General features: G+C 42.1%; 1 protein-coding gene across 1 annotated transcript in view; it reads left to right on the plus strand.

Moving 5' to 3' along the window:
* Positions 1–13,810: 13,810 nt before the first annotated feature.
* Positions 13,811–19,037, plus strand: part of LOC109877595 (aldehyde dehydrogenase family 1 member A3) — a 33,944-nt gene continuing 28,717 nt past the window's right edge. The window contains exons 1-3 of the mRNA XM_031816312.1: positions 13,811–14,052; positions 14,618–14,722; positions 17,664–17,804. Of these exons, the coding sequence (XP_031672172.1) occupies positions 13,942–14,052; positions 14,618–14,722; positions 17,664–17,804 (357 nt within the window). The 5' untranslated portion in view covers positions 13,811–13,941. The remainder of the gene's footprint in view (positions 14,053–14,617; positions 14,723–17,663; positions 17,805–19,037) is intronic.

Raw genomic sequence — 19,037 nt, forward strand, 5'->3', positions numbered from 1 at the left:
CTGTCGAACTGCTTTGCTTTATCTTGGCCAGGTCGCAATTGTAAATGAGAACTTGTTCTCAACTTGCCTACCTGGTTAAATAAAGGTAAATAAATAAATAAATAAAATAAATAAATAAAACACCTGGCAACCCTCATTACGCACATCTGGCAACCTATCATTATGCACACCTGGCAACCTATCATTACGCACACCTGGCAACCCTCATTACGCACACCTGGCAACCCATCATTACGCACACCTGGCAACCCTCATTATGCACACCTGCACCCCATCATGAGGCACACCTGGACTCCATCACTACCCTGGTTACTTCCCCTTTATCTAGCACTCCTTTGTTTTCACCCACCAGGGAATATTGTTTATGTTTCCATTTTAGTCACTTTTCTGTTTTGTACTGTTCCATGTCATCATTAAAGTCACTAATTGCACTTGCTTCCTGACTCTCTGAGTCTAAGTTACAGTCAGGGTGTCCAAATTCGTTGTGATTATATAATAATATTGCTTAATTTATTCGTAGTCCATTCATATACATTCCATAGGTCCGGTTTCCCGTACACAGTTAGTCCTGGATTAAAAAGCACTTTCATTGTATATTCTCCATTGAGTTGACTTGTTATTGCTGGACTAGGCCTAATCTGTGTACAGGAAACTCCCTCACTACGTAAGGACAAAACATTGCCAAAGTGTTTCAATCATATTCATCATAATTAAATTGTTTCATAATTCCTGAATTCATACCTACAATATCTTGTCAATAGTCTCCTATTAACACATGCTGTTACCACAATTAGCTGTCTGGGTGTGTGTTGAGTCTAAGTGGTGTTGAGCTGTGGTGGGGTAAGACTTGACCTCCATTAGAAGGTGTGGAACCCCAATTAACCATCCAACCCTGGAGGAGCACAGCACCTGGCTACACCTTCTCACGACACATCTGGACCATTTCTGGATGTTTTTCACATCACCTATCGCCATCTACCACCATAGCCATACAACTGTAGTTATTGTGTCAAGTTGTGAAGGAAAATTCTATACATTTTTTATTTAACATTTATTTCACCAGCTAAGATCCATTAAGGTTAAAAACCTATTTTGCGAGGACAGCCTGGCAAGAAGGCAAAACAGGGACATAGCAGTGTGTACATAAAATATTACAGAAAAATACACAATACACACAAAAGACAAAGTGTCACAATTTCCAGATACATTTGAAGATTAGAAACAACTGCAGCTATCACAAATGGTGTCGTCGATCAGAGTCTTAAAAACAGGCAAGGACACTAACTCCCCTAACTTGAATATCTTTTGAAGCATGTTCCAGGATGACGGGGCATTATGGGAAAACGATTGTTTCCCCATCTCAGTTCTAGCCTTAGGAACAGACAAGGACAGCAGCGACTGTGAGCGAAGATCTAGCGATGATAATAACAACAATCAACTACAGTGCAGTTCAACTATCTTGAGCATTATTGAATGTTATTATAAGATGCCATTGCTAAAAGATGCATTGTTGCCTTGCTTTTGCCACTGTCAGGCTGACCTATGACATGGTTCCATTGCAACCCATATGGAGTAATCTGTAGGCCTACTTTAGTTCCTTCTTTGCATGGAATTCCTGATTATCATCAGTCTCCAATCCTGATGCATATCATATCTACATTTCCAGAGCATTTGAAGCCTATTTGCATAAACAATTTAAATAGGATGAGCCCATGACTGCAAAGTACCGCAAGCAAAGCAATGTGTCTCGCAATAAGTCATTTAATCTATAATCTTAACTGATCTGTTTGCTTTCCCTTCTTTGTTTTTCATCTCAGTCTCTCTACAGTATCTCTCTCTCTCTCTCCATTCCTGCCCTGGCTTTCCTCTTGCTCACTCTCTCTACAGTATCTCTCTCTCTCTCTCCATTCCTGCCCTGGCTTTCCTCTTGCTCAGTCTCTCTGGGTCTCTCTCTCTCTCTCCATTCCTGCCCTGGCTTTCCTCTTGCTCAGTCTCTCTGGGTCTCTCTCTCTCTCTCTCATTAGGAAGTGTTAGAAACCTGCTGAAGTGAGAAATGCACCGGCGAGAGCTCGTTGTCCTCATTAGAACAAGAAAACAAGAAGAGTGACGAGAGGCAATGAAGGGGAAACAATGGCGACAGTGTTTGATTGTCGAGCCCCGAGCCGGTCGACGGCTTTGTCCCCCGGAGAACAAAAGCATTTGTTTGCATGTGTTCAACTCCATTCAACTTCACCACGTCCAGGTGCAAAAACCAACTTGGCGAAGAACATCACAACTCATCACACCTTTGCACGGCTGATGACCGGCCAGCAGTCTCCCCCAATCCTCCGGCTGTGGCTGATCAAAGCTCTTGTGTTACAATGTAAATAATGTGCGGACAAATGAATTCTCACTCATTACTCGCATGGCTTTGACTGTAAAGACACAGACAATCATTTGGTGGTAGGCCTACAGTAATCTCTCTCTCTTTCACTCGCTGGGGCGAGTGACACAGCACGTGCGCATAGGTACACACACTCACTCTTCTATTTTACACACACACACACACACACATACACACTGGCGGTGTTAGAATTATTTAATACCAATCAGGTTTGGTGATGTTGTTTGTGAACTTGATCTTGGGAACCATTTACAGTAACAGTCAAAAGTTTGGACACGCCTACTCATTCAAGGGTTTCTCTTTATTTTGTCTATTTTCTACATTGTAGAATAATACTGAAGACATCACAACTATGAAATAACACATATGGATTCATGTAGTAACCAAAAAAGTGTTCAACAAATCTAAATATATTGTAGATTTTAGATTCTTCAAAGTACACCCGCCAACTTTACCTGGAAACCAGCCGCACCAGTATGTCGGAGGAAACGCCATTCAACTGACAACCGAGGTCAGCCTGCAGGCACCCGGCCTGCCACAAGAAGTGAGTGAGTTGAGCCAAGTAAAGCCACCCACAGCGAAACCCTCCCCTAACCCAGACAACGCTGGGCCAATTGTGCTCCATCCTATGGGACTCCCGGCCTCAGCCGGTTGTGGCACAGCCCACGAATAAACCTGGGTCTGTAGTAATGCATCTAGCACTGCTATGCAGTGCCTTAGACCTCTACGCCACTCGGGACGCCAGCCAAAACTATTTTCTATGCTTGTTACTGGATACTGGTGCACTTGTAGTCAGAAATACCCTTTTTTTCTTCATAAAGCATTTCATACTTTGTGGAGCCTACATTACACCATTTTCTTCATAAAGCATTTCATACTTTGTGGAGCCTACATTACACCATTTTCTTCATAATGCATTTCAAACTTTGTGGAGCCTACATTACACCATTTTCTTCATAATGCATTTAATACAAACCTCAACTTTTTAGTGTAAACTACACCATTTCTTTCATAATGAATTTTATACAAGGCTATGTGGAACTGTCTTGGCATAATATGGACTTGGTCTTTTTCCAAATAAGTCAATCTTCTGTATACCACCCCTACCTTGTCACAACACAACAGATTGCCTCAAACGCATTAAGAAGGAAATAAACTCCACAAATGAACTTTTAACAAGGCACATCTGTTTTTTTAAATGCATTCCAGGTGACTACCTCATGAAGCTGGTTGAGAGAATGCCAAGAGGGTGCAAAGCCATCATCAAGACAAAGGGTGGCAACTTTGAAGAATCTTAAATATAAAATATATTTAGATTTGTTTAACACTTTTGTGGTTACTACATGATTCCATATGTGTTATTTCATAGTTTTGATGTCTTCACTATTATTCTACAATGTAGAAAACAGTAAAAATAAAGAAAAACTCTTGAATGAGAAGGTGTGTCCAAACTTTTGACTGAGTTCAGTCTTTGCCAATGAGAAACAAGAGGGCCCTGGCTTCGTCCTTCATGGCTGTAGAAAATCCTACATCCATCTCATTAGATCAGAACAGGATGGATCAACACTGATTCATATTACTGAATTGCATCCTAAAAAATGATAGTTGTGTTTTGCTGCATAACACACTTACATTATTTGTTGACCCATATGTTTTATTTTATTATATTAGGAATCCCCATTACCTGCTGCCAAGGCAACAGCTACTCTTCCTGGGGTCCAAACATATTAAGACACTTATATTATACATAAAACAAAATATATAACAGTACATCATATAAAACTGTCACACCACCACATATACACAACACAAAATATATATACCACCATACCACAATATTACAATGTATGTGTGTAGAGTGTGCGTGCTAGCGCCCGTGTGTTTATGTCTGTCTGTAGCTGTGTGTGTAGAGTGTGCGTGCTAGCGCCCGTGTGTTTATGTCTGTCTGTAGCTGTGTGTGTACAGTGTGCGTGCTAGCGCCCGTGTGTTTATGTCTGTCTGTAGCTGTGTGTGTAGAGTGTGCGTGCTAGCGCCCGTGTGTTTATGTCTGTCTGTAGCTGTGTGTGTAGAGTGTGCGTGCTAGCGCCCGTGTGTTTATGTCTGTCTGTAGCTGTGTGTGTAGAGTGTGCGTGCTAGCGCCCGTGTGTTTATGTCTGTCTGTAGCTGTGTGTGTAGAGTGTGCGTGCTAGCGCCCGTGTGTTTATGTCTGTCTGTAGCTGTGTGTGTAGAGTGTGCGTGCTAGCGCCCGTGTGTTTATGTCTGTCTGTAGCTGTGTGTGTAGAGTGTGCGTGCTAGCGCCCGTGTGTTTATGTCTGTCTGTAGCTGTGTGTGTAGAGTGTGCGTGCTAGCGCCCGTGTGTTTATGTCTGTCTGTAGCTGTGTGTGTAGAGTGTGCGTGCTAGCGCCCGTGTGTTTATGTCTGTCTGTAGCTGTGTATGTAGAGTGTGCGTGCTAGCGCCCGTGTGTTTATGTCTGTCTGTAGCTGTGTGTGTAGAGTGTGCGTGCTAGCGCCCGTGTGTTTATGTCTGTCTGTAGCTGTGTGTGTAGAGTGTGCGTGCTAGCGCCCGTGTGTTTATGTCTGTCTGTAGCTGTGTGTGTAGAGTGTGCGTGCTAGCGCCCGTGTGTTTATGTCTGTCTGTAGCTGTGTGTGTAGAGTGTGCGTGCTAGCGCCCGTGTGTTTATGTCTGTCTGTAGCTGTGTGTGTAGAGTGTGCGTGCTAGCGCCCGTGTGTTTATGTCTGTCTGTAGCTGTGTGTGTAGAGTGTGCGTGCTAGCGCCCGTGTGTTTATGTCTGTCTGTAGCTGTGTGTGTAGAGTGTGCGTGCTAGCGCCCGTGTGTTTATGTCTGTCTGTAGCTGTGTGTGTAGAGTGTGCGTGCTAGCGCCCGTGTGTTTATGTCTGTCTGTAGCTGTGTGTGTAGAGTGTGCGTGCTAGCGCCCGTGTGTTTATGTCTGTCTGTAGCTGTGTATGTAGAGTGTGCGTGCTAGCGCCCGTGTGTTTATGTCTGTCTGTAGCTGTGTGTGTAGAGTGTGCGTGCTAGCGCCCGTGTGTTTATGTCTGTCTGTAGCTGTGTGTGTAGTGTGCGTGCTAGCGCCCGTGTGTTTATGTCTGTCTGTAGCTGTGTGTGTAGAGTGTGCGTGCTAGCGCCCGTGTGTTTATGTCTGTCTGTAGCTGTGTGTGTAGAGTGTGCGTGCTAGCGCCCGTGTGTTTATGTCTGTCTGTAGCTGTGTGTGTAGAGTGTGCGTGCTAGCGCCCGTGTGTTTATGTCTGTCTGTAGCTGTGTGTGTGTAGAGTGTGCGTGCTAGCGCCCGTGTGTTTATGTCTGTCTGTAGCTGTGTGTGTAGAGTGTGCGTGCTAGCGCCCGTGTGTTTATGTCTGTCTGTAGCTGTGTGTGTAGAGTGTGCGTGCTAGCGCCCGTGTGTTTATGTCTGTCTGTAGCTGTGTGTGTAGAGTGTGCGTGCTAGCGCCCGTGTGTTTATGTCTGTCTGTAGCTGTGTGTGTAGAGTGTGCGTGCTAGCGCCCGTGTGTTTATGTCTGTCTGTAGCTGTGTGTGTAGAGTGTGTGTGCTAGCGCCCGTGTGTTTATGTCTGTCTGTAGCTGTGTGTGTAGAGTGTGCGTGCTAGCGCCCGTGTGTTTATGTCTGTCTGTAGCTGTGTGTGTAGAGTGTGCGTGCTAGCGCCCGTGTGTTTATGTCTGTCTGTAGCTGTGTGTGTAGAGTGTGCGTGCTAGCGCCCGTGTGTTTATGTCTGTCTGTAGCTGTGTGTGTAGAGTGTGCGTGCTAGCGCCCGTGTGTTTATGTCTGTCTGTAGCTGTGTGTGTAGAGTGTGTGTGCTAGCGCCCGTGTGTTTATGTCTGTCTGTAGCTGTGTGTGTAGAGTGTGTGTGCTAGCGCCCGTGTGTTTATGTCTGTCTGTAGCTGTGTGTGTAGAGTGTGCGTGCTAGCGCCCGTGTGTTTATGTCTGTCTGTTCCTGTGTGTGTAGAGTGTGCGTGCTAGCGCCCGTGTGTTTATGAGAGTGTCTGTAGCTGTGTGTGTAGAGTGTGCGTGCTAGCGCCCGTGTGTTTATGTCTGTCTGTAGCTGTGTGTCTCTTCACAGTCCCCGCTGTTCCATCAGCTGTATTTGTATCTGTTTTTTAAATCTGATTCTACTGTTTACATCAGTTACCTGATGGGGAATAGAGTTCCATGTAGCCATGGCTCTATGAAGTACTGTGCGCCTCCCATAGTCTGTTCTGGATTTGGGGATTGTAAAGAGACCTCTGGTGGCATGTCTTGTTGTCACGCCCTGACCATAGAGATCCTTTTATTCTCTATGTTTGTTTGGTCAGGGTGTGACTCGGGTGGGAAACTCTATGTTCTTTGTTTCTATGTTTTGGCCGGGTATGGTTCTCAATCAGGGACAGCTGTCTATCGTTGTCTCTGATTGGGAATCATACTTAGGCAGCTTTTTTTCCTTTTGTATTTGTGGGTAGTTGTCTTTGTTAGTGGCCTGTATAGCCCTAGTAAGCTTCACGTTCGTTTTTGTTGTTTCTTGTTTTGTTGGCGACATTTATAATAAAGAAAAATGTACGTTTACCACGCTGCACCTTGGTCTGGTCATTTTCAAGACGACGTTCCGTGACACTTGTGGGGTATGCATGGGTGTCCGAGCTATGAGCTAGTAGTTTAAACAGCCACCTTGGTGAATTCAGCTTGTTAACACCTCTTACAAAAACAAGTAGTGATGAAGTCAATCTCTCCTCCACTTTAAGCCAGGGGAGATTTACATGCATATCATTAATGTAAGCTCTCTGTGTACATTTAAGGGCCAGCCGCGCTGCCCTGTTCTGAGCCAATTGCAAGTACCTCTTTGTGGCACCTGACCACACAACTGAACAGTAGTCCAGGTGCAACAAAATTAGAGCCTGTAGGACCTGCCTTGTTGACAGTGTTGTCAAGAAGGAAACATTGCGCTTTATTATGGACAGACTTCTCCCCATCTTAACTACTATTGTATCAACATGTTTTGACCATAAGTTTACAATCCAGTGTTACTCCAAGCTGTTTAGTCACCTCAACTTGCTCAAGTTCCACATTATTCATTCCACTATTTAGTTGAGGTTTATGGTTTCGTGAATGATTTGTCCAAATACAATGCTTTTCGTTAAAATATTTAGGACTAACTTATTCCTTGCCACCCATTCTGAAACTAACTGCAGCTCTTTTTAAGTGTTGCAGTCATTTCAGTTTGTCACGACTTCCGCCAAAGTCGGCTCCTCTCCTTGTTCAGGCGGCGTTCGGCGGTCGATGTCACCGGTCTTCTAGCCATCGCCGCTCCACTTTTCATTGTTCCATGTGTTTTGTCTTGTTTCCCCGCACATCTGGTTTACATTCCCTAATCACACTACATATATTTACCCTCTGTTCCCCCCCATGTCTTTGTGTGGAATTGTTTTGTTACATGTTTTGTGTGATGCGCCAGGCAGTTTTTTCCCCGGGTACACCCTCTGTGTTCTGTTAGACAGGTAACTCTTTATCCACAATATAGCAGGGGGTGTAAAGCCATAACACAAGATTTTCATTAGCAGACTATGATTGATAACGTCAAAAGCCGTACTGAAGTCTAACAAAACAGCTCCCACAATCATTTATCATCAACTTCTCTTAGCCAATCATCAGTAATTTGTGTAAGTATTGTGCTTGTTGAATGTTCTTCCCTATAAGCATGCTGATAGTCTGTTGTTAATTTGTTTACAGTAAAATAGCATTGTATCTTGTCAAACACCATTTTTCCCAAAAGTCTACATTAGCCAATATAGTGTTTACTATTCTTGAATGACTTTTTCTTGGGTAGTGGAATGACTTTTTCCCTCCAGGCCTGAGGACACCCACTTTCTAGTGGGCTTAGATTGAAGATATGGCAAATAGGAATGGCAATATCATCCACTATTTTATATATATATATATATATATTTTACCTCTTTTTCTCCCCAATTTTGTGGTATCCAATTAGAAGTAGTTATTGTTATTGTCTTGTTTCATCGCTGCAACTACTGTAAGGACACCGGGAGAGGCGAAAGTCGAGAGCCATGTGTCCTCCGAAACACAACCCAACCAAGGCACACTGCTTCTTGACACAACGCACATCCAACCCGGAAGCCAGCTGCACCAATGTGTCAGAGGAAACACCGTACACCTAGCGACCTGGTCAGCATGCACTGCACATGGACCACCACAGGAGTCGCTAGTGTGCGATGAGACAAGGATATCCCTGCCGGCCAAACCCTCCCTGAACCCGGACGGCAATTGTGCATCGCCCCATAAGCCTCCCGGTCACGGCCGGCCTGGGCTCGAACCCAGAATCTCTGGTGGCACAGATGCAGTGCCTTAGACCACTGCGCCACCCGGGAGGCCTATCCTCAATATTTTTACATGCCATTTTCAATTTCAGGTTATTAGATGTATAAGTTTTAGTAACAAAAGAACACCATGGTTGTAATAACACTTTAAACAGGTAGTTTGTAAATGTGTATGTTTTGGGTCCACACTGATAATTTAACGTATGTAAATTGGACAGTCACGGAGGATTTTCGCTGAATAAATGGTCAGGGCATACTGTAGCACTTTCTATTCAGCTTCAGGCTACTTTGATGTAAGGCTTGACGACACCTGTAGTAACTACTTCTATCCGTCACACCCATTGTTGCTTATCCATTGATCACAAAATATACAGTTGAAGTCGGAAGTTTACATACACTTAGGTTTTCAACCACTCCACAAATTTCTTGTTAACAAACTATAGTCTTGGCAAGTCAGTTAGGACATCTACTTTGTGCATGACACAAGTAATTTTTCCAGCAATTGTTTACAGACAGATTGTTTCACTTATAATTCACTGTATCACAATTCTAGTGGGTCAGAAGTTTACATACACTAAATTGACTTTGTCTTTAAACTGCTTTGAACATTCCAGAAAATGATGTCATGGCTTTAGAAGCTTCTGATAGGCTAATTGATATGATATGATTTGAGTCAATTGGAGGTGTACCTGTGGATGTATTTCAAGGCCTACCTTCAAACTCAGTACCTCTTTGTTTGACATCATGTGAAAATCAAAAGAAATCAGCCAATACCTCATAAAAATAATTGTAGACCTCCACAAGTCTGGTTAATCCTTGGGAGCAATTTCCAAACACCTGAAGGTACCACGTTCATCTGTACAAACAATAGTAAGCAAGTATAAACACCATGGGACCACGCAGCAGTCATACCGCTCAGGAAGGAGATGCATTCTGTCTCCTAGAGATGAATGTACTTTGGTGCGAGCAAGGAGGCCTACAAACCTGACTCAGTTACACCAGCTCTGTCTGTGATAACATGCGTCTTGGTGAGAGGTGTAGGAGTCAGGCGCAGGAGAGAGCAGGGATGTCTGAGAAGCGTGTTTAATTATATAGTCCAGCAATACAAAAACGGCACAGACCAAAACCCCAAAACTACGCTCTCGAATAATCAGAAACTCGTGCAAACGCACGGAGGAACAAACACAGTTCCGACACTTTACATACACGTGCGTAATAGCGAAAAAACAACAAACATCAAATACACTCGAGCGCAATGCACACAAGTCTAATCCTGCACGAATTACGGCAGGTAACAGGTGCCCTATATACCCACAGAAATCAAAGCAATGAAAACCAGGTGTGAAAAGGAACACAGACAAAACAACCAGAAAAAGAAAAAGGGATCGGTAGCGGCTAGTAGACCGGCGACGCCGAGCGCCGAGCGCCGCCCGAACAGGGAGAGGAGTTACCTTCGGTAGAAGTCGTGACACTGTCAGGAGGAATGGGCCAAAATTCATCCAACTTATTGTGGGAAGCTTGTGGAAAGCTACCCGAAACGATTGACCCAAGTTAAACAATTTAAAGGCAATGCTACCAAATATTAATTAAATACTAACAGGGAATTTTTCAGGAATTGTGAAAAACTGAGTTTAAATGTATTTGGCTAAGGTGTATGTAAACCTCCGACTTCAACTGTATCAATGTAATTACACCCAACACAATGTTGAAAACCAGAATGCTTCCTAACACTAGATCACATAACTAGACGTGAGCTGGGCGTGATCCCAACGCTGCCACCAATATAACAGAAGAAAGTGAAAGCTGCAACAGGGACTCTAACCAGGGCTGATACGTGGCAAAGTAAACTCTAAGGGCTACTACCATGAAAGCCTAGTAGGTCTCGGGCAGAGGCAGTAGGCCTACAATGCTGGCATATGCCTTGTTACAATAGCCTAAGTATATAACATGATTGACACCACCGTAATAATAATCATTAAACGGCCTTGGACGTGTCATAAGTGTATGCCAACATAATTCATTATTTTACATTAACCTGTTTAACTGCATTGATATGGCTTAATTGATAAAAGTCCAGACTCGTTATAGACGCAAATAACATGCAGTTGATTCAGGGGAATTTAAACATTTTTTTAGGTCTTCTGTTTCCCCACCTTTGTTGATGAATTCATTTCCCATTATGAAAATGTATCCCCATTCCCCAATAAAATACCTTCATCAATATCACCCTTATTGTTGTTGTTGACAAATACAGCTTTTAACTCCAATTTGGCAACACTTATAAAATCCGACATAGCACCAGTATCCCAAAGTATTAAGCAAAAACAACCATAGAAAAAACGTAAGGCTACTATTATATTCTAAGTATTTTGGGTGGCAATCTGGTTGATTAACAATATTGGGTTGTTAACATGCTGGTTGATTAACAGTATTGGGTTGTTAACATGCTGGTTGATTAACAGTATTGGGTTGTTAACATGCTGGTTGATTAACAGTATTGGGTTGTTAACATGCTGGTTGATTAACAGTATTGGGTTGTTAACATGCTGGTTGATTAACAGTATTGGGTTGTTAACATGCTGGTTGATTAACAGTATTGGGTTGTTAACATGCTGGTTGATTAACAGTATTGGGTTGTTAACATGCTGGTTGATTAACAATATTGGGTTGTTAACATGCTGGTTGATTAACAGTATTGGGTTGTTAACATGCTGGTTGATTAACAGTATTGGGTTGTTAACATGCTGGTTGATTAACAGTATTGGGTTGTTAACATGCTGGTTGATTAACAGTATTGGGTTGTTAACATGCTGGTTGATTAACAGTATTGGGTTGTTAACATGCTGGTTGATTAACAGTATTGGGTTGTTAACATGCTGGTTGATTAACAGTATTGGGTTGTTAACATGCTGGTTGATTAACAGTATTGGGTTGTTAACATGCTGGTTGATTAACAGTATTGGGTTGTTAACATGCTGGTTGATTAACAGTATTGGGTTGTTAACATGCTGGTTGATTAACAGTATTGGGTTGTTAACATGCTGGTTGATTAACAGTATTGGGTTGTTAACATGCTGGTTGATTAACAGTATTGGGTTGTTAACATGCTGGTTGATTAACAGTATTGGGTTGTTAACATGCTGGTTGATTAACAGTATTGGGTTGTTAACATGCTGGTTGATTAACAGTATTGGGTTGTTAACATGCTGGTTGATTAACAGTATTGGGTTGTTAACATGCTGGTTGATTAACAGTATTGGGTTGTTAACATGCTGGTTGATTAACAGTATTGGGTTGTTAACATGCTGGTTGATTAACAGTATTGGGTTGTTAACATGCTGGTTGATTAACAGTATTGGGTTGTTAACATGCTGGTTGATTAACAGTATTGGGTTGTTAACATGCTGGTTGATTAACAGTATTGGGTTGTTAACATGCTGGTTGATTAACAGTATTGGGTTGTTAACATGCTGGTTGATTAACAGTATTGGGTTGTTAACATGCTGGTTGATTAACAGTATTGGGTTGTTAACATGCTGGTTGATTAACAGTATTGGGTTGTTAACATGCTGGTTGATTAACAGTATTGGGTTGTTAACATGCTGGTTGATTAACAGTATTGGGTTGTTAACATGCTGGTTGATTAACAGTATTGGGTTGTTAACATGCTGGTTGATTAACAGTATTGGGTTGTTAACATGCTGGTTGATTAACAGTATTGGGTTGTTAACATGCTGGTTGATTAACAGTATTGGGTTGTTAACATGCTGGTTGATTAACAGTATTGGGTTGTTAACATGCTGGTTGATTAACAGTATTGGGTTGTTAACATGCTGGTTGATTAACAGTATTGGGTTGTTAACATGCTGGTTGATTAACAGTATTGGGTTGTTAACATGCTGGTTGATTAACAGTATTGGGTTGTTAACATGCTGGTTGATTAACAGTATTGGGTTGTTAACATGCTGGTTGATTAACAGTATTGGGTTGTTAACATGCTGGTTGATTAACAGTATTGGGTTGTTAACATGCTGGTTGATTAACAGTATTGGGTTGTTAACATGCTGGTTGATTAACAGTATTGGGTTGTTAACATGCTGGTTGATTAACAGTATTGGGTTGTTAACATGCTGGTTGATTAACAGTATTGGGTTGTTAACATGCTGGTTGATTAACAGTATTGGGTTGTTAACATGCTGGTTGATTAACAGTATTGGGTTGTTAACATGCTGGTTGATTAACAGTATTGGGTTGTTAACATGCTGGTTGATTAACAGTATTGGGTTGTTAACATGCTGGTTGATTAACAGTATTGGGTTGTTAACATGCTGGTTGATTAACAGTATTGGGTTGTTAACATGCTGGTTGATTAACAGTATTGGGTTGTTAACATGCTGGTTGATTAACAGTATTGGGTTGTTAACATGCTGGTTGATTAACAGTATTGGGTTGTTAACATGCTGGTTGATTAACAGTATTGGGTTGTTAACATGCTTTTATGTGTATATAAATAAATGTGGGACACAAAAAAGGCAGTGTGGAGCACCATTTGCCCAAAATGCATTGCTCCAATAACTTTTAAAAGATTGTTCTGAAGTTTTAAATCTACGAATGAAGTCTCACAAAAATGTATGTATTTTCACACCAATTAAGCCACACAAAAACGCACAAAATCTGCTGAAATACTTTTTGTACATATTTGCACGAATTGAGTGTTGGAAATGTATACACTTGAACGTACTGCTGTCCGTGTTCTACAATTTTGCCATCTGTAGTCTAAAAGCATCCACAGTAATTAGCATTCATTTGAATGGCTTAAGTTCCATACTTGGACACCTTGCACTTTCCTCAATAAATAAGTTGACACGCAAAAAGTGTACCTGCCACACCTGTCCTTGAGTAGCCGACCGTCAATATAAAAGCGTATGTCATTATATCTTTATCCTGTTACGTTAAGCATTCCTATTAACAACGATATTCCAGGAGGCTTTTGGTTTATGATTCCATGCTGCAGATACTGGGGCCTGATATTTTGATAAGGGCAGAGTTGGGTTATCCTCAGCTGCTCTGGGGAGAGGGCGAGAGAGAGAGAGAGAGAGAGAGAGAGAGAGGGAGGATTTTCGCATTCTTATAAAGACCGCTGGATGCGCTTGTAGTGCTCAGTAGACAGTAGACAGACACACAGAGAGAATACAGTTGTGGCAGGACGGGACCGGTGACGCAGAATGGCTCAGAACGGAACAACAGAGAACGGGGTGACCGGGGCGAATGGCGATGGGAGCCCTCCCATGCCTTTTCCCCAGCCCGTCAAAGTACAAGAGATACGCCACACCAAGGTGAGACGCACGTCTTATTAAGTAACATAGCAGCAATCACTGAATAGTGAAAATGTAATGTGAACAAAAATGCACAAATAACTTTTTAACTGTTTTCAACTATATACATAGTACTACTGCATTGTTGGGAAAGAGCATTCAAGAAAATCATTTCACTGTGCTAGTTAGTGCATGTACTGTACTAGTTAGTGCATGTACTGTACTAGTTAGTGCACGTGACCATAAAAACGTGAAACTTGAGTGTAAGGTATAAGGTATAATATAATGTCACAGTACATGTTTAAGACATCATAAACTAGGGGAGGTGAATTTCGTCAAGTTATTGTAATGCATGTTAGTCTGTAGCCTGTGCACAGGCTAGAGGTGGTGGTGTGCCTGTTGGTGTGCTATCCATGTCTTCATATTGGAGTTGGATCCAAAAGACTGCATTCAAAATATATTTGAAAAGCAAAAAACACACTTGAGTTATGCTCCTGTGTTATATTGCTTACTGATAGTAGCCTACTGAACAGGTGCGTTGTAAAACAGTATTTTTTAAAGACAGCTCTTTCTTTGTGTCCAACAGATTTTTATCAACAATGAGTGGCACACCTCTCTGAAAGGAAAGACGTTTCAGACCTTCAATCCAGCAACAGGTGTCAAAATCTGTGAAGTGGAAGAAGCAGACAAAGTATGTCCCTAAAACAGAAATTCACGTTTGATTAGGCCAATGTCTTAATTACTAAGTTGACTTGAGGAAATAAGGAATGTTTGCTAAATCAAATGAACAGAATTGTATTACTACTACTGCAGTGATCCTGTCTTCTCTCCTCCTCTCTATCTCTCTTCATCTGGTTCTGATTGGGTTCCAGGGACTGCAGGGGGTCTGCCAAAATATATATACAGTGGGGCAAAAAAGTATTTAGTCAGCCACCGATTGTGCAAGTTCTCCCACTTAAAAAGATAAGAGAGGCCTGTAATTTTCATCATAGGTACACTTCAACTATGACAGACAAAATTAGAAAAAAAAATCCAGAAAATCACATTGTAGGATTTTTTATGAATTTATTTGCAAATTATGGTGGAAAATAAGTATTTGGTCACCTACAAACAAGCAAGATTTCTGGCTCTCACAGACCTGTAACTTATTCTTTAAGAGGCTCCTCTGTCCTCCACTCGTTACCTGTATTAATGGCACCTGTTTGAACTTGTTATCAGTATAAAAGACACCGGTCCACAACCTCAAACAGTCACACTCCAAACTCCACTATGGCCAAGACCAAAGAGCTGTCAAAGGACACCAGAAACAAAATTGTAGACCTGCACCAGGCTGGAAAGACTGAATCTGCAATAGGTAAGCAGCTTGGTTTGAATAAATCAACTGTGGGAGCAATTATTAGGAAATGGAAGACATGCAAGACCACTGATAATCTCCCTCGATCTGGGGCTCCACGCAAGATCTCACCCCGTGGGGTCAAAATGATCACAAGAATGGTGATCAAAAATCCCAGAACCACACGGGGGGACCTAGTGAATGACCTGCAGAGAGCTGGGACCAAAGTAACAAAGCCTACCATCAGTAACACACTACACCGCCAGGGACTCAAATCCTGCAGTGCCTCAAATCCTGCAGTGCCAGATGTGTCCCCCTGCTTAAGCCAGTACATGTCCAGGCCCGTCTGAAGTTTGCTAGAAAGCATTTGGATGATCCCGAAGAAGATTGGGAGAATGTCATATGGTCAGATGAAACCAAAATATAACTTTTTGGTAAAAACTCAACTCGTCGTGTTTGGAGGACAAAGAATGCTGAGTTGCATCCAAAGAACACCATACCTACTGTGAAGCATGGGGGTGGAAACATCATGCTTTGGGGCTGTTTTTCTGCAAAGGGACCAGGACGACCATGTATCTTGAGATTTTGAGTGAAAACCTCCTTCCATCAGCAAGGGCATTGAAGATGAAACGTGGCTGGGTCTTTCAGCATGACAATGATCCCAAACACACCGCCCGGGCAACGAAGGAGTGGCTTTGTAAGAAGCATTTCAAGGTCCTGGTGTGGCCTAGCCAGTCTCCAGATCTCAACCCCATAGAACATCTTTGGAGGGAGTTGAAAGTCCGTGTTGCCCAGCAGCAGCCCCAAAACATCACTGCTCTATAGGAGATCTGCATGGAGGAATGGGCCAAAATACCAGCAACAGTGTGTGAAAACCTTGTGAAGACTTACAGAAAACGTTTGACCTCTGTCATTGCCAACAAAGGGTATATAACAAAGTATTGAGATAAACTTTTGTTATTGACCAAATACTTATTTTCCACCATAATTTGCAAATACATTCATTAAAAATCCTACAATGTGATTTTCTGGATTTTCCCCCCTCATTTTGTCTATGATGAAAATTGCAGGCCTCTCTCATCTTTTTAAGTGGGAGAACTTGCACAATTGGTGAATGACTAAATACTTTTTTGCCCCACTGTATATATATTAAAACGTTTTTTTCTCCATTGTCATATTAAAACGTTTTCTTCTCCATTGTTTTTATGGATATCGCTAACAACAACAGAATAAACACATTTTTAATTACATACCTACAGTAGGAAAGAGGATAATATTTAAATTTTATTTGCCAACTCCTAATATTGAGCAAATTACACTCATTGGAGCTGATACACTGACTGGAGTGTCTGACAATAGGCTACCAATCAATAGGCTACCTGTCAGTAGGCTACCTGTCAATAGGCTACCAGTCAATAGGCTACCAGTCAATAGGCTACCAGTCAATAGGCTATCTGTCAATAGGCTAAAAGTGTGGCAAATGCCGTTCACTGCTGGTTAGCTTTCTTGACTTGGACATGTCTGCTAAGACATGGCTAACCTTAGTTTAAACAGCTAAAACTCTTAGCGAAAATCTGTTTGGAGTTACTACCTTTCTAGCTAATAGTCTGTTAGAGACTACACTTCCTCTTTCAATTATAATGTGGGAGGTCAAAATAATGAAAACTACTTACCAAATCTATTCATTTTAAAATGTTGATTACTTCTCATTATGATTATTTAACTAGGCAAGTCAGTTAAGAACAAATTCTTATTTTCAATGACGGCTTAGGAACAGTTGGTTAACTGCCTGTTCAGGGGCAGAACGACAGATATTTACCTTGTCAGCTCGGGGATTTGATCTTGCAACCTTCCGGTTACTAGTCCAACGCTCTACCTGCCGCCCAAGACATGAAATAAATGTTTTTGCTAACGTATGATGGGGGTCCCTGGGTCGCCAGTTTACCTGGGAGGGGGTCCCTGGGTCGCCAGTTTACCTGGGAGGGGGTCCCTGGGTCGCCAGTTTACCTGGGAGGGGGTCCCTGGTCAATTAAAGGTTGAAGACCTTTGATCTCGGCCTACATGTTTAATTTCCTTTTCCATAGCCTAATTTAAAAATGAGACAGTGACTGTCTATCAACTTAATGTCAAGGTCTTTTATTAGGCTACAGACGAAAATACATTTTAGCGAATTAATTAGGCCTATCAATTATCATTAGCCTGCTCATAATTGTAACTTATGCAAAACAATATTACCCATAGAAATGTTTTAGGTTGGTTATCAGTTGTCTGTGTGAAAGCTGTTGATGTGTACCTGCAGGCAGATGTGGACAAGGCTGTAAAGGCTGCCAGAGCGGCCAGCCAGAGGGGCTCGCCGTGGCGAAGGATGGACGTGTCAAGCCGGGGGCGACTCCTGCACAAGCTCGCTGACCTGATGGAGAGGGACCGGGCACTGCTAGCGGTAAGTTGTGGATGTAACGGCCTATTAACCTTATATGTCTTTAGACTGTAGAAGGCTACAACTAGCAGCCTATTGGTAAACTTGACATCTGTCACCTGCGTTGTGAAGGTAGCCTATCATCTAGTTTGGGTGTCCAGAGAGACTTGACAGCAGCAGCACGGTGCGCAATGCACCAGACGCTGCAGGTGCATGATCTGTGATTGAAAATCTTTTCCATGCTGGTATGTTGCGACTCGGGTAATATATATTTTTCAGTTCTACACTTGTTGCTATATAATCCCCACACAACCTTGACATTCATTCTAATATTGTTGGTGAGTGTCTTTGTGTGCCTGTGTGTGTCACAAGAGAAAAAGAGTTGAACTGCCATGGAATTGTATTGACAGTGGACTAATGGACAATGGAGTGTAGTATTACTTTAACCTCAAACAATATAACAACCTTTTGGCAATAAGCAAATCATTTCCATACAAAACATCTATCAAAAACATATTTTGAAGTTGATTGACATAGACTGACCAGGTGAATCCAGGTGAAAGCTACTGTATGATCCCTTATTGATGGTGCATGTTAAATCCACTTCAATCAGTGTAGATGAAGGGGAGAAGACCGGTTAAATGAGTTTTAAGCCTTGAGAAAATGGAGATCTGGGTTGTGATTGTGTGCCATTCAGAGGGTGAATGGGCAAGACACAAGATTTAAGTGCCTTTGTACGGGACATTGTAGTAGGTGCCAGGTGGGTGCAACTGAATATTAGGAAGGTGTTCGTAATGTTTGGTATATTCATTGTATAGATGAGTTAGAACAATGTTTTGGCCAACTTAAAATGTGAGGCTTATGCAACAGTTATCATTTGGTGGGTGTTTATATTTCTCCTATTTTACATATCTGCAAGTGTGTATTAATACGCATGCATGAATTGGAAATGTGTTTTCTGCATACCGATATCCCAACTCTCCCTGAGAGAGGGTCTGCCATAATTAACAGCAACCCCTGGAGCTATTAGGGTTAAGTGTCTTGCTCCAGGCCACACCAACAGATTCTTCACCTTTGCGGCTCAAGGATTTGAACTTGCAACTTTTTAGTTATTGGTCCAACGTTGAAAAACACGAGGCTACCTGCTGCCACTTCTCCAAAAAGTTGAGTCAACTCAAAAAGGCTGTGGAACTAATGTAGTTACTAAAAGATCTTGAGTTGGGCCACCTTGGATTATTTTAGACAGTGTAAATCAGA

Source organism: Oncorhynchus kisutch, unplaced genomic scaffold (assembly GCF_002021735.2).
Source record: "Oncorhynchus kisutch isolate 150728-3 unplaced genomic scaffold, Okis_V2 scaffold774, whole genome shotgun sequence".
Lineage (NCBI taxonomy): Eukaryota > Metazoa > Chordata > Actinopteri > Salmoniformes > Salmonidae > Oncorhynchus > Oncorhynchus kisutch.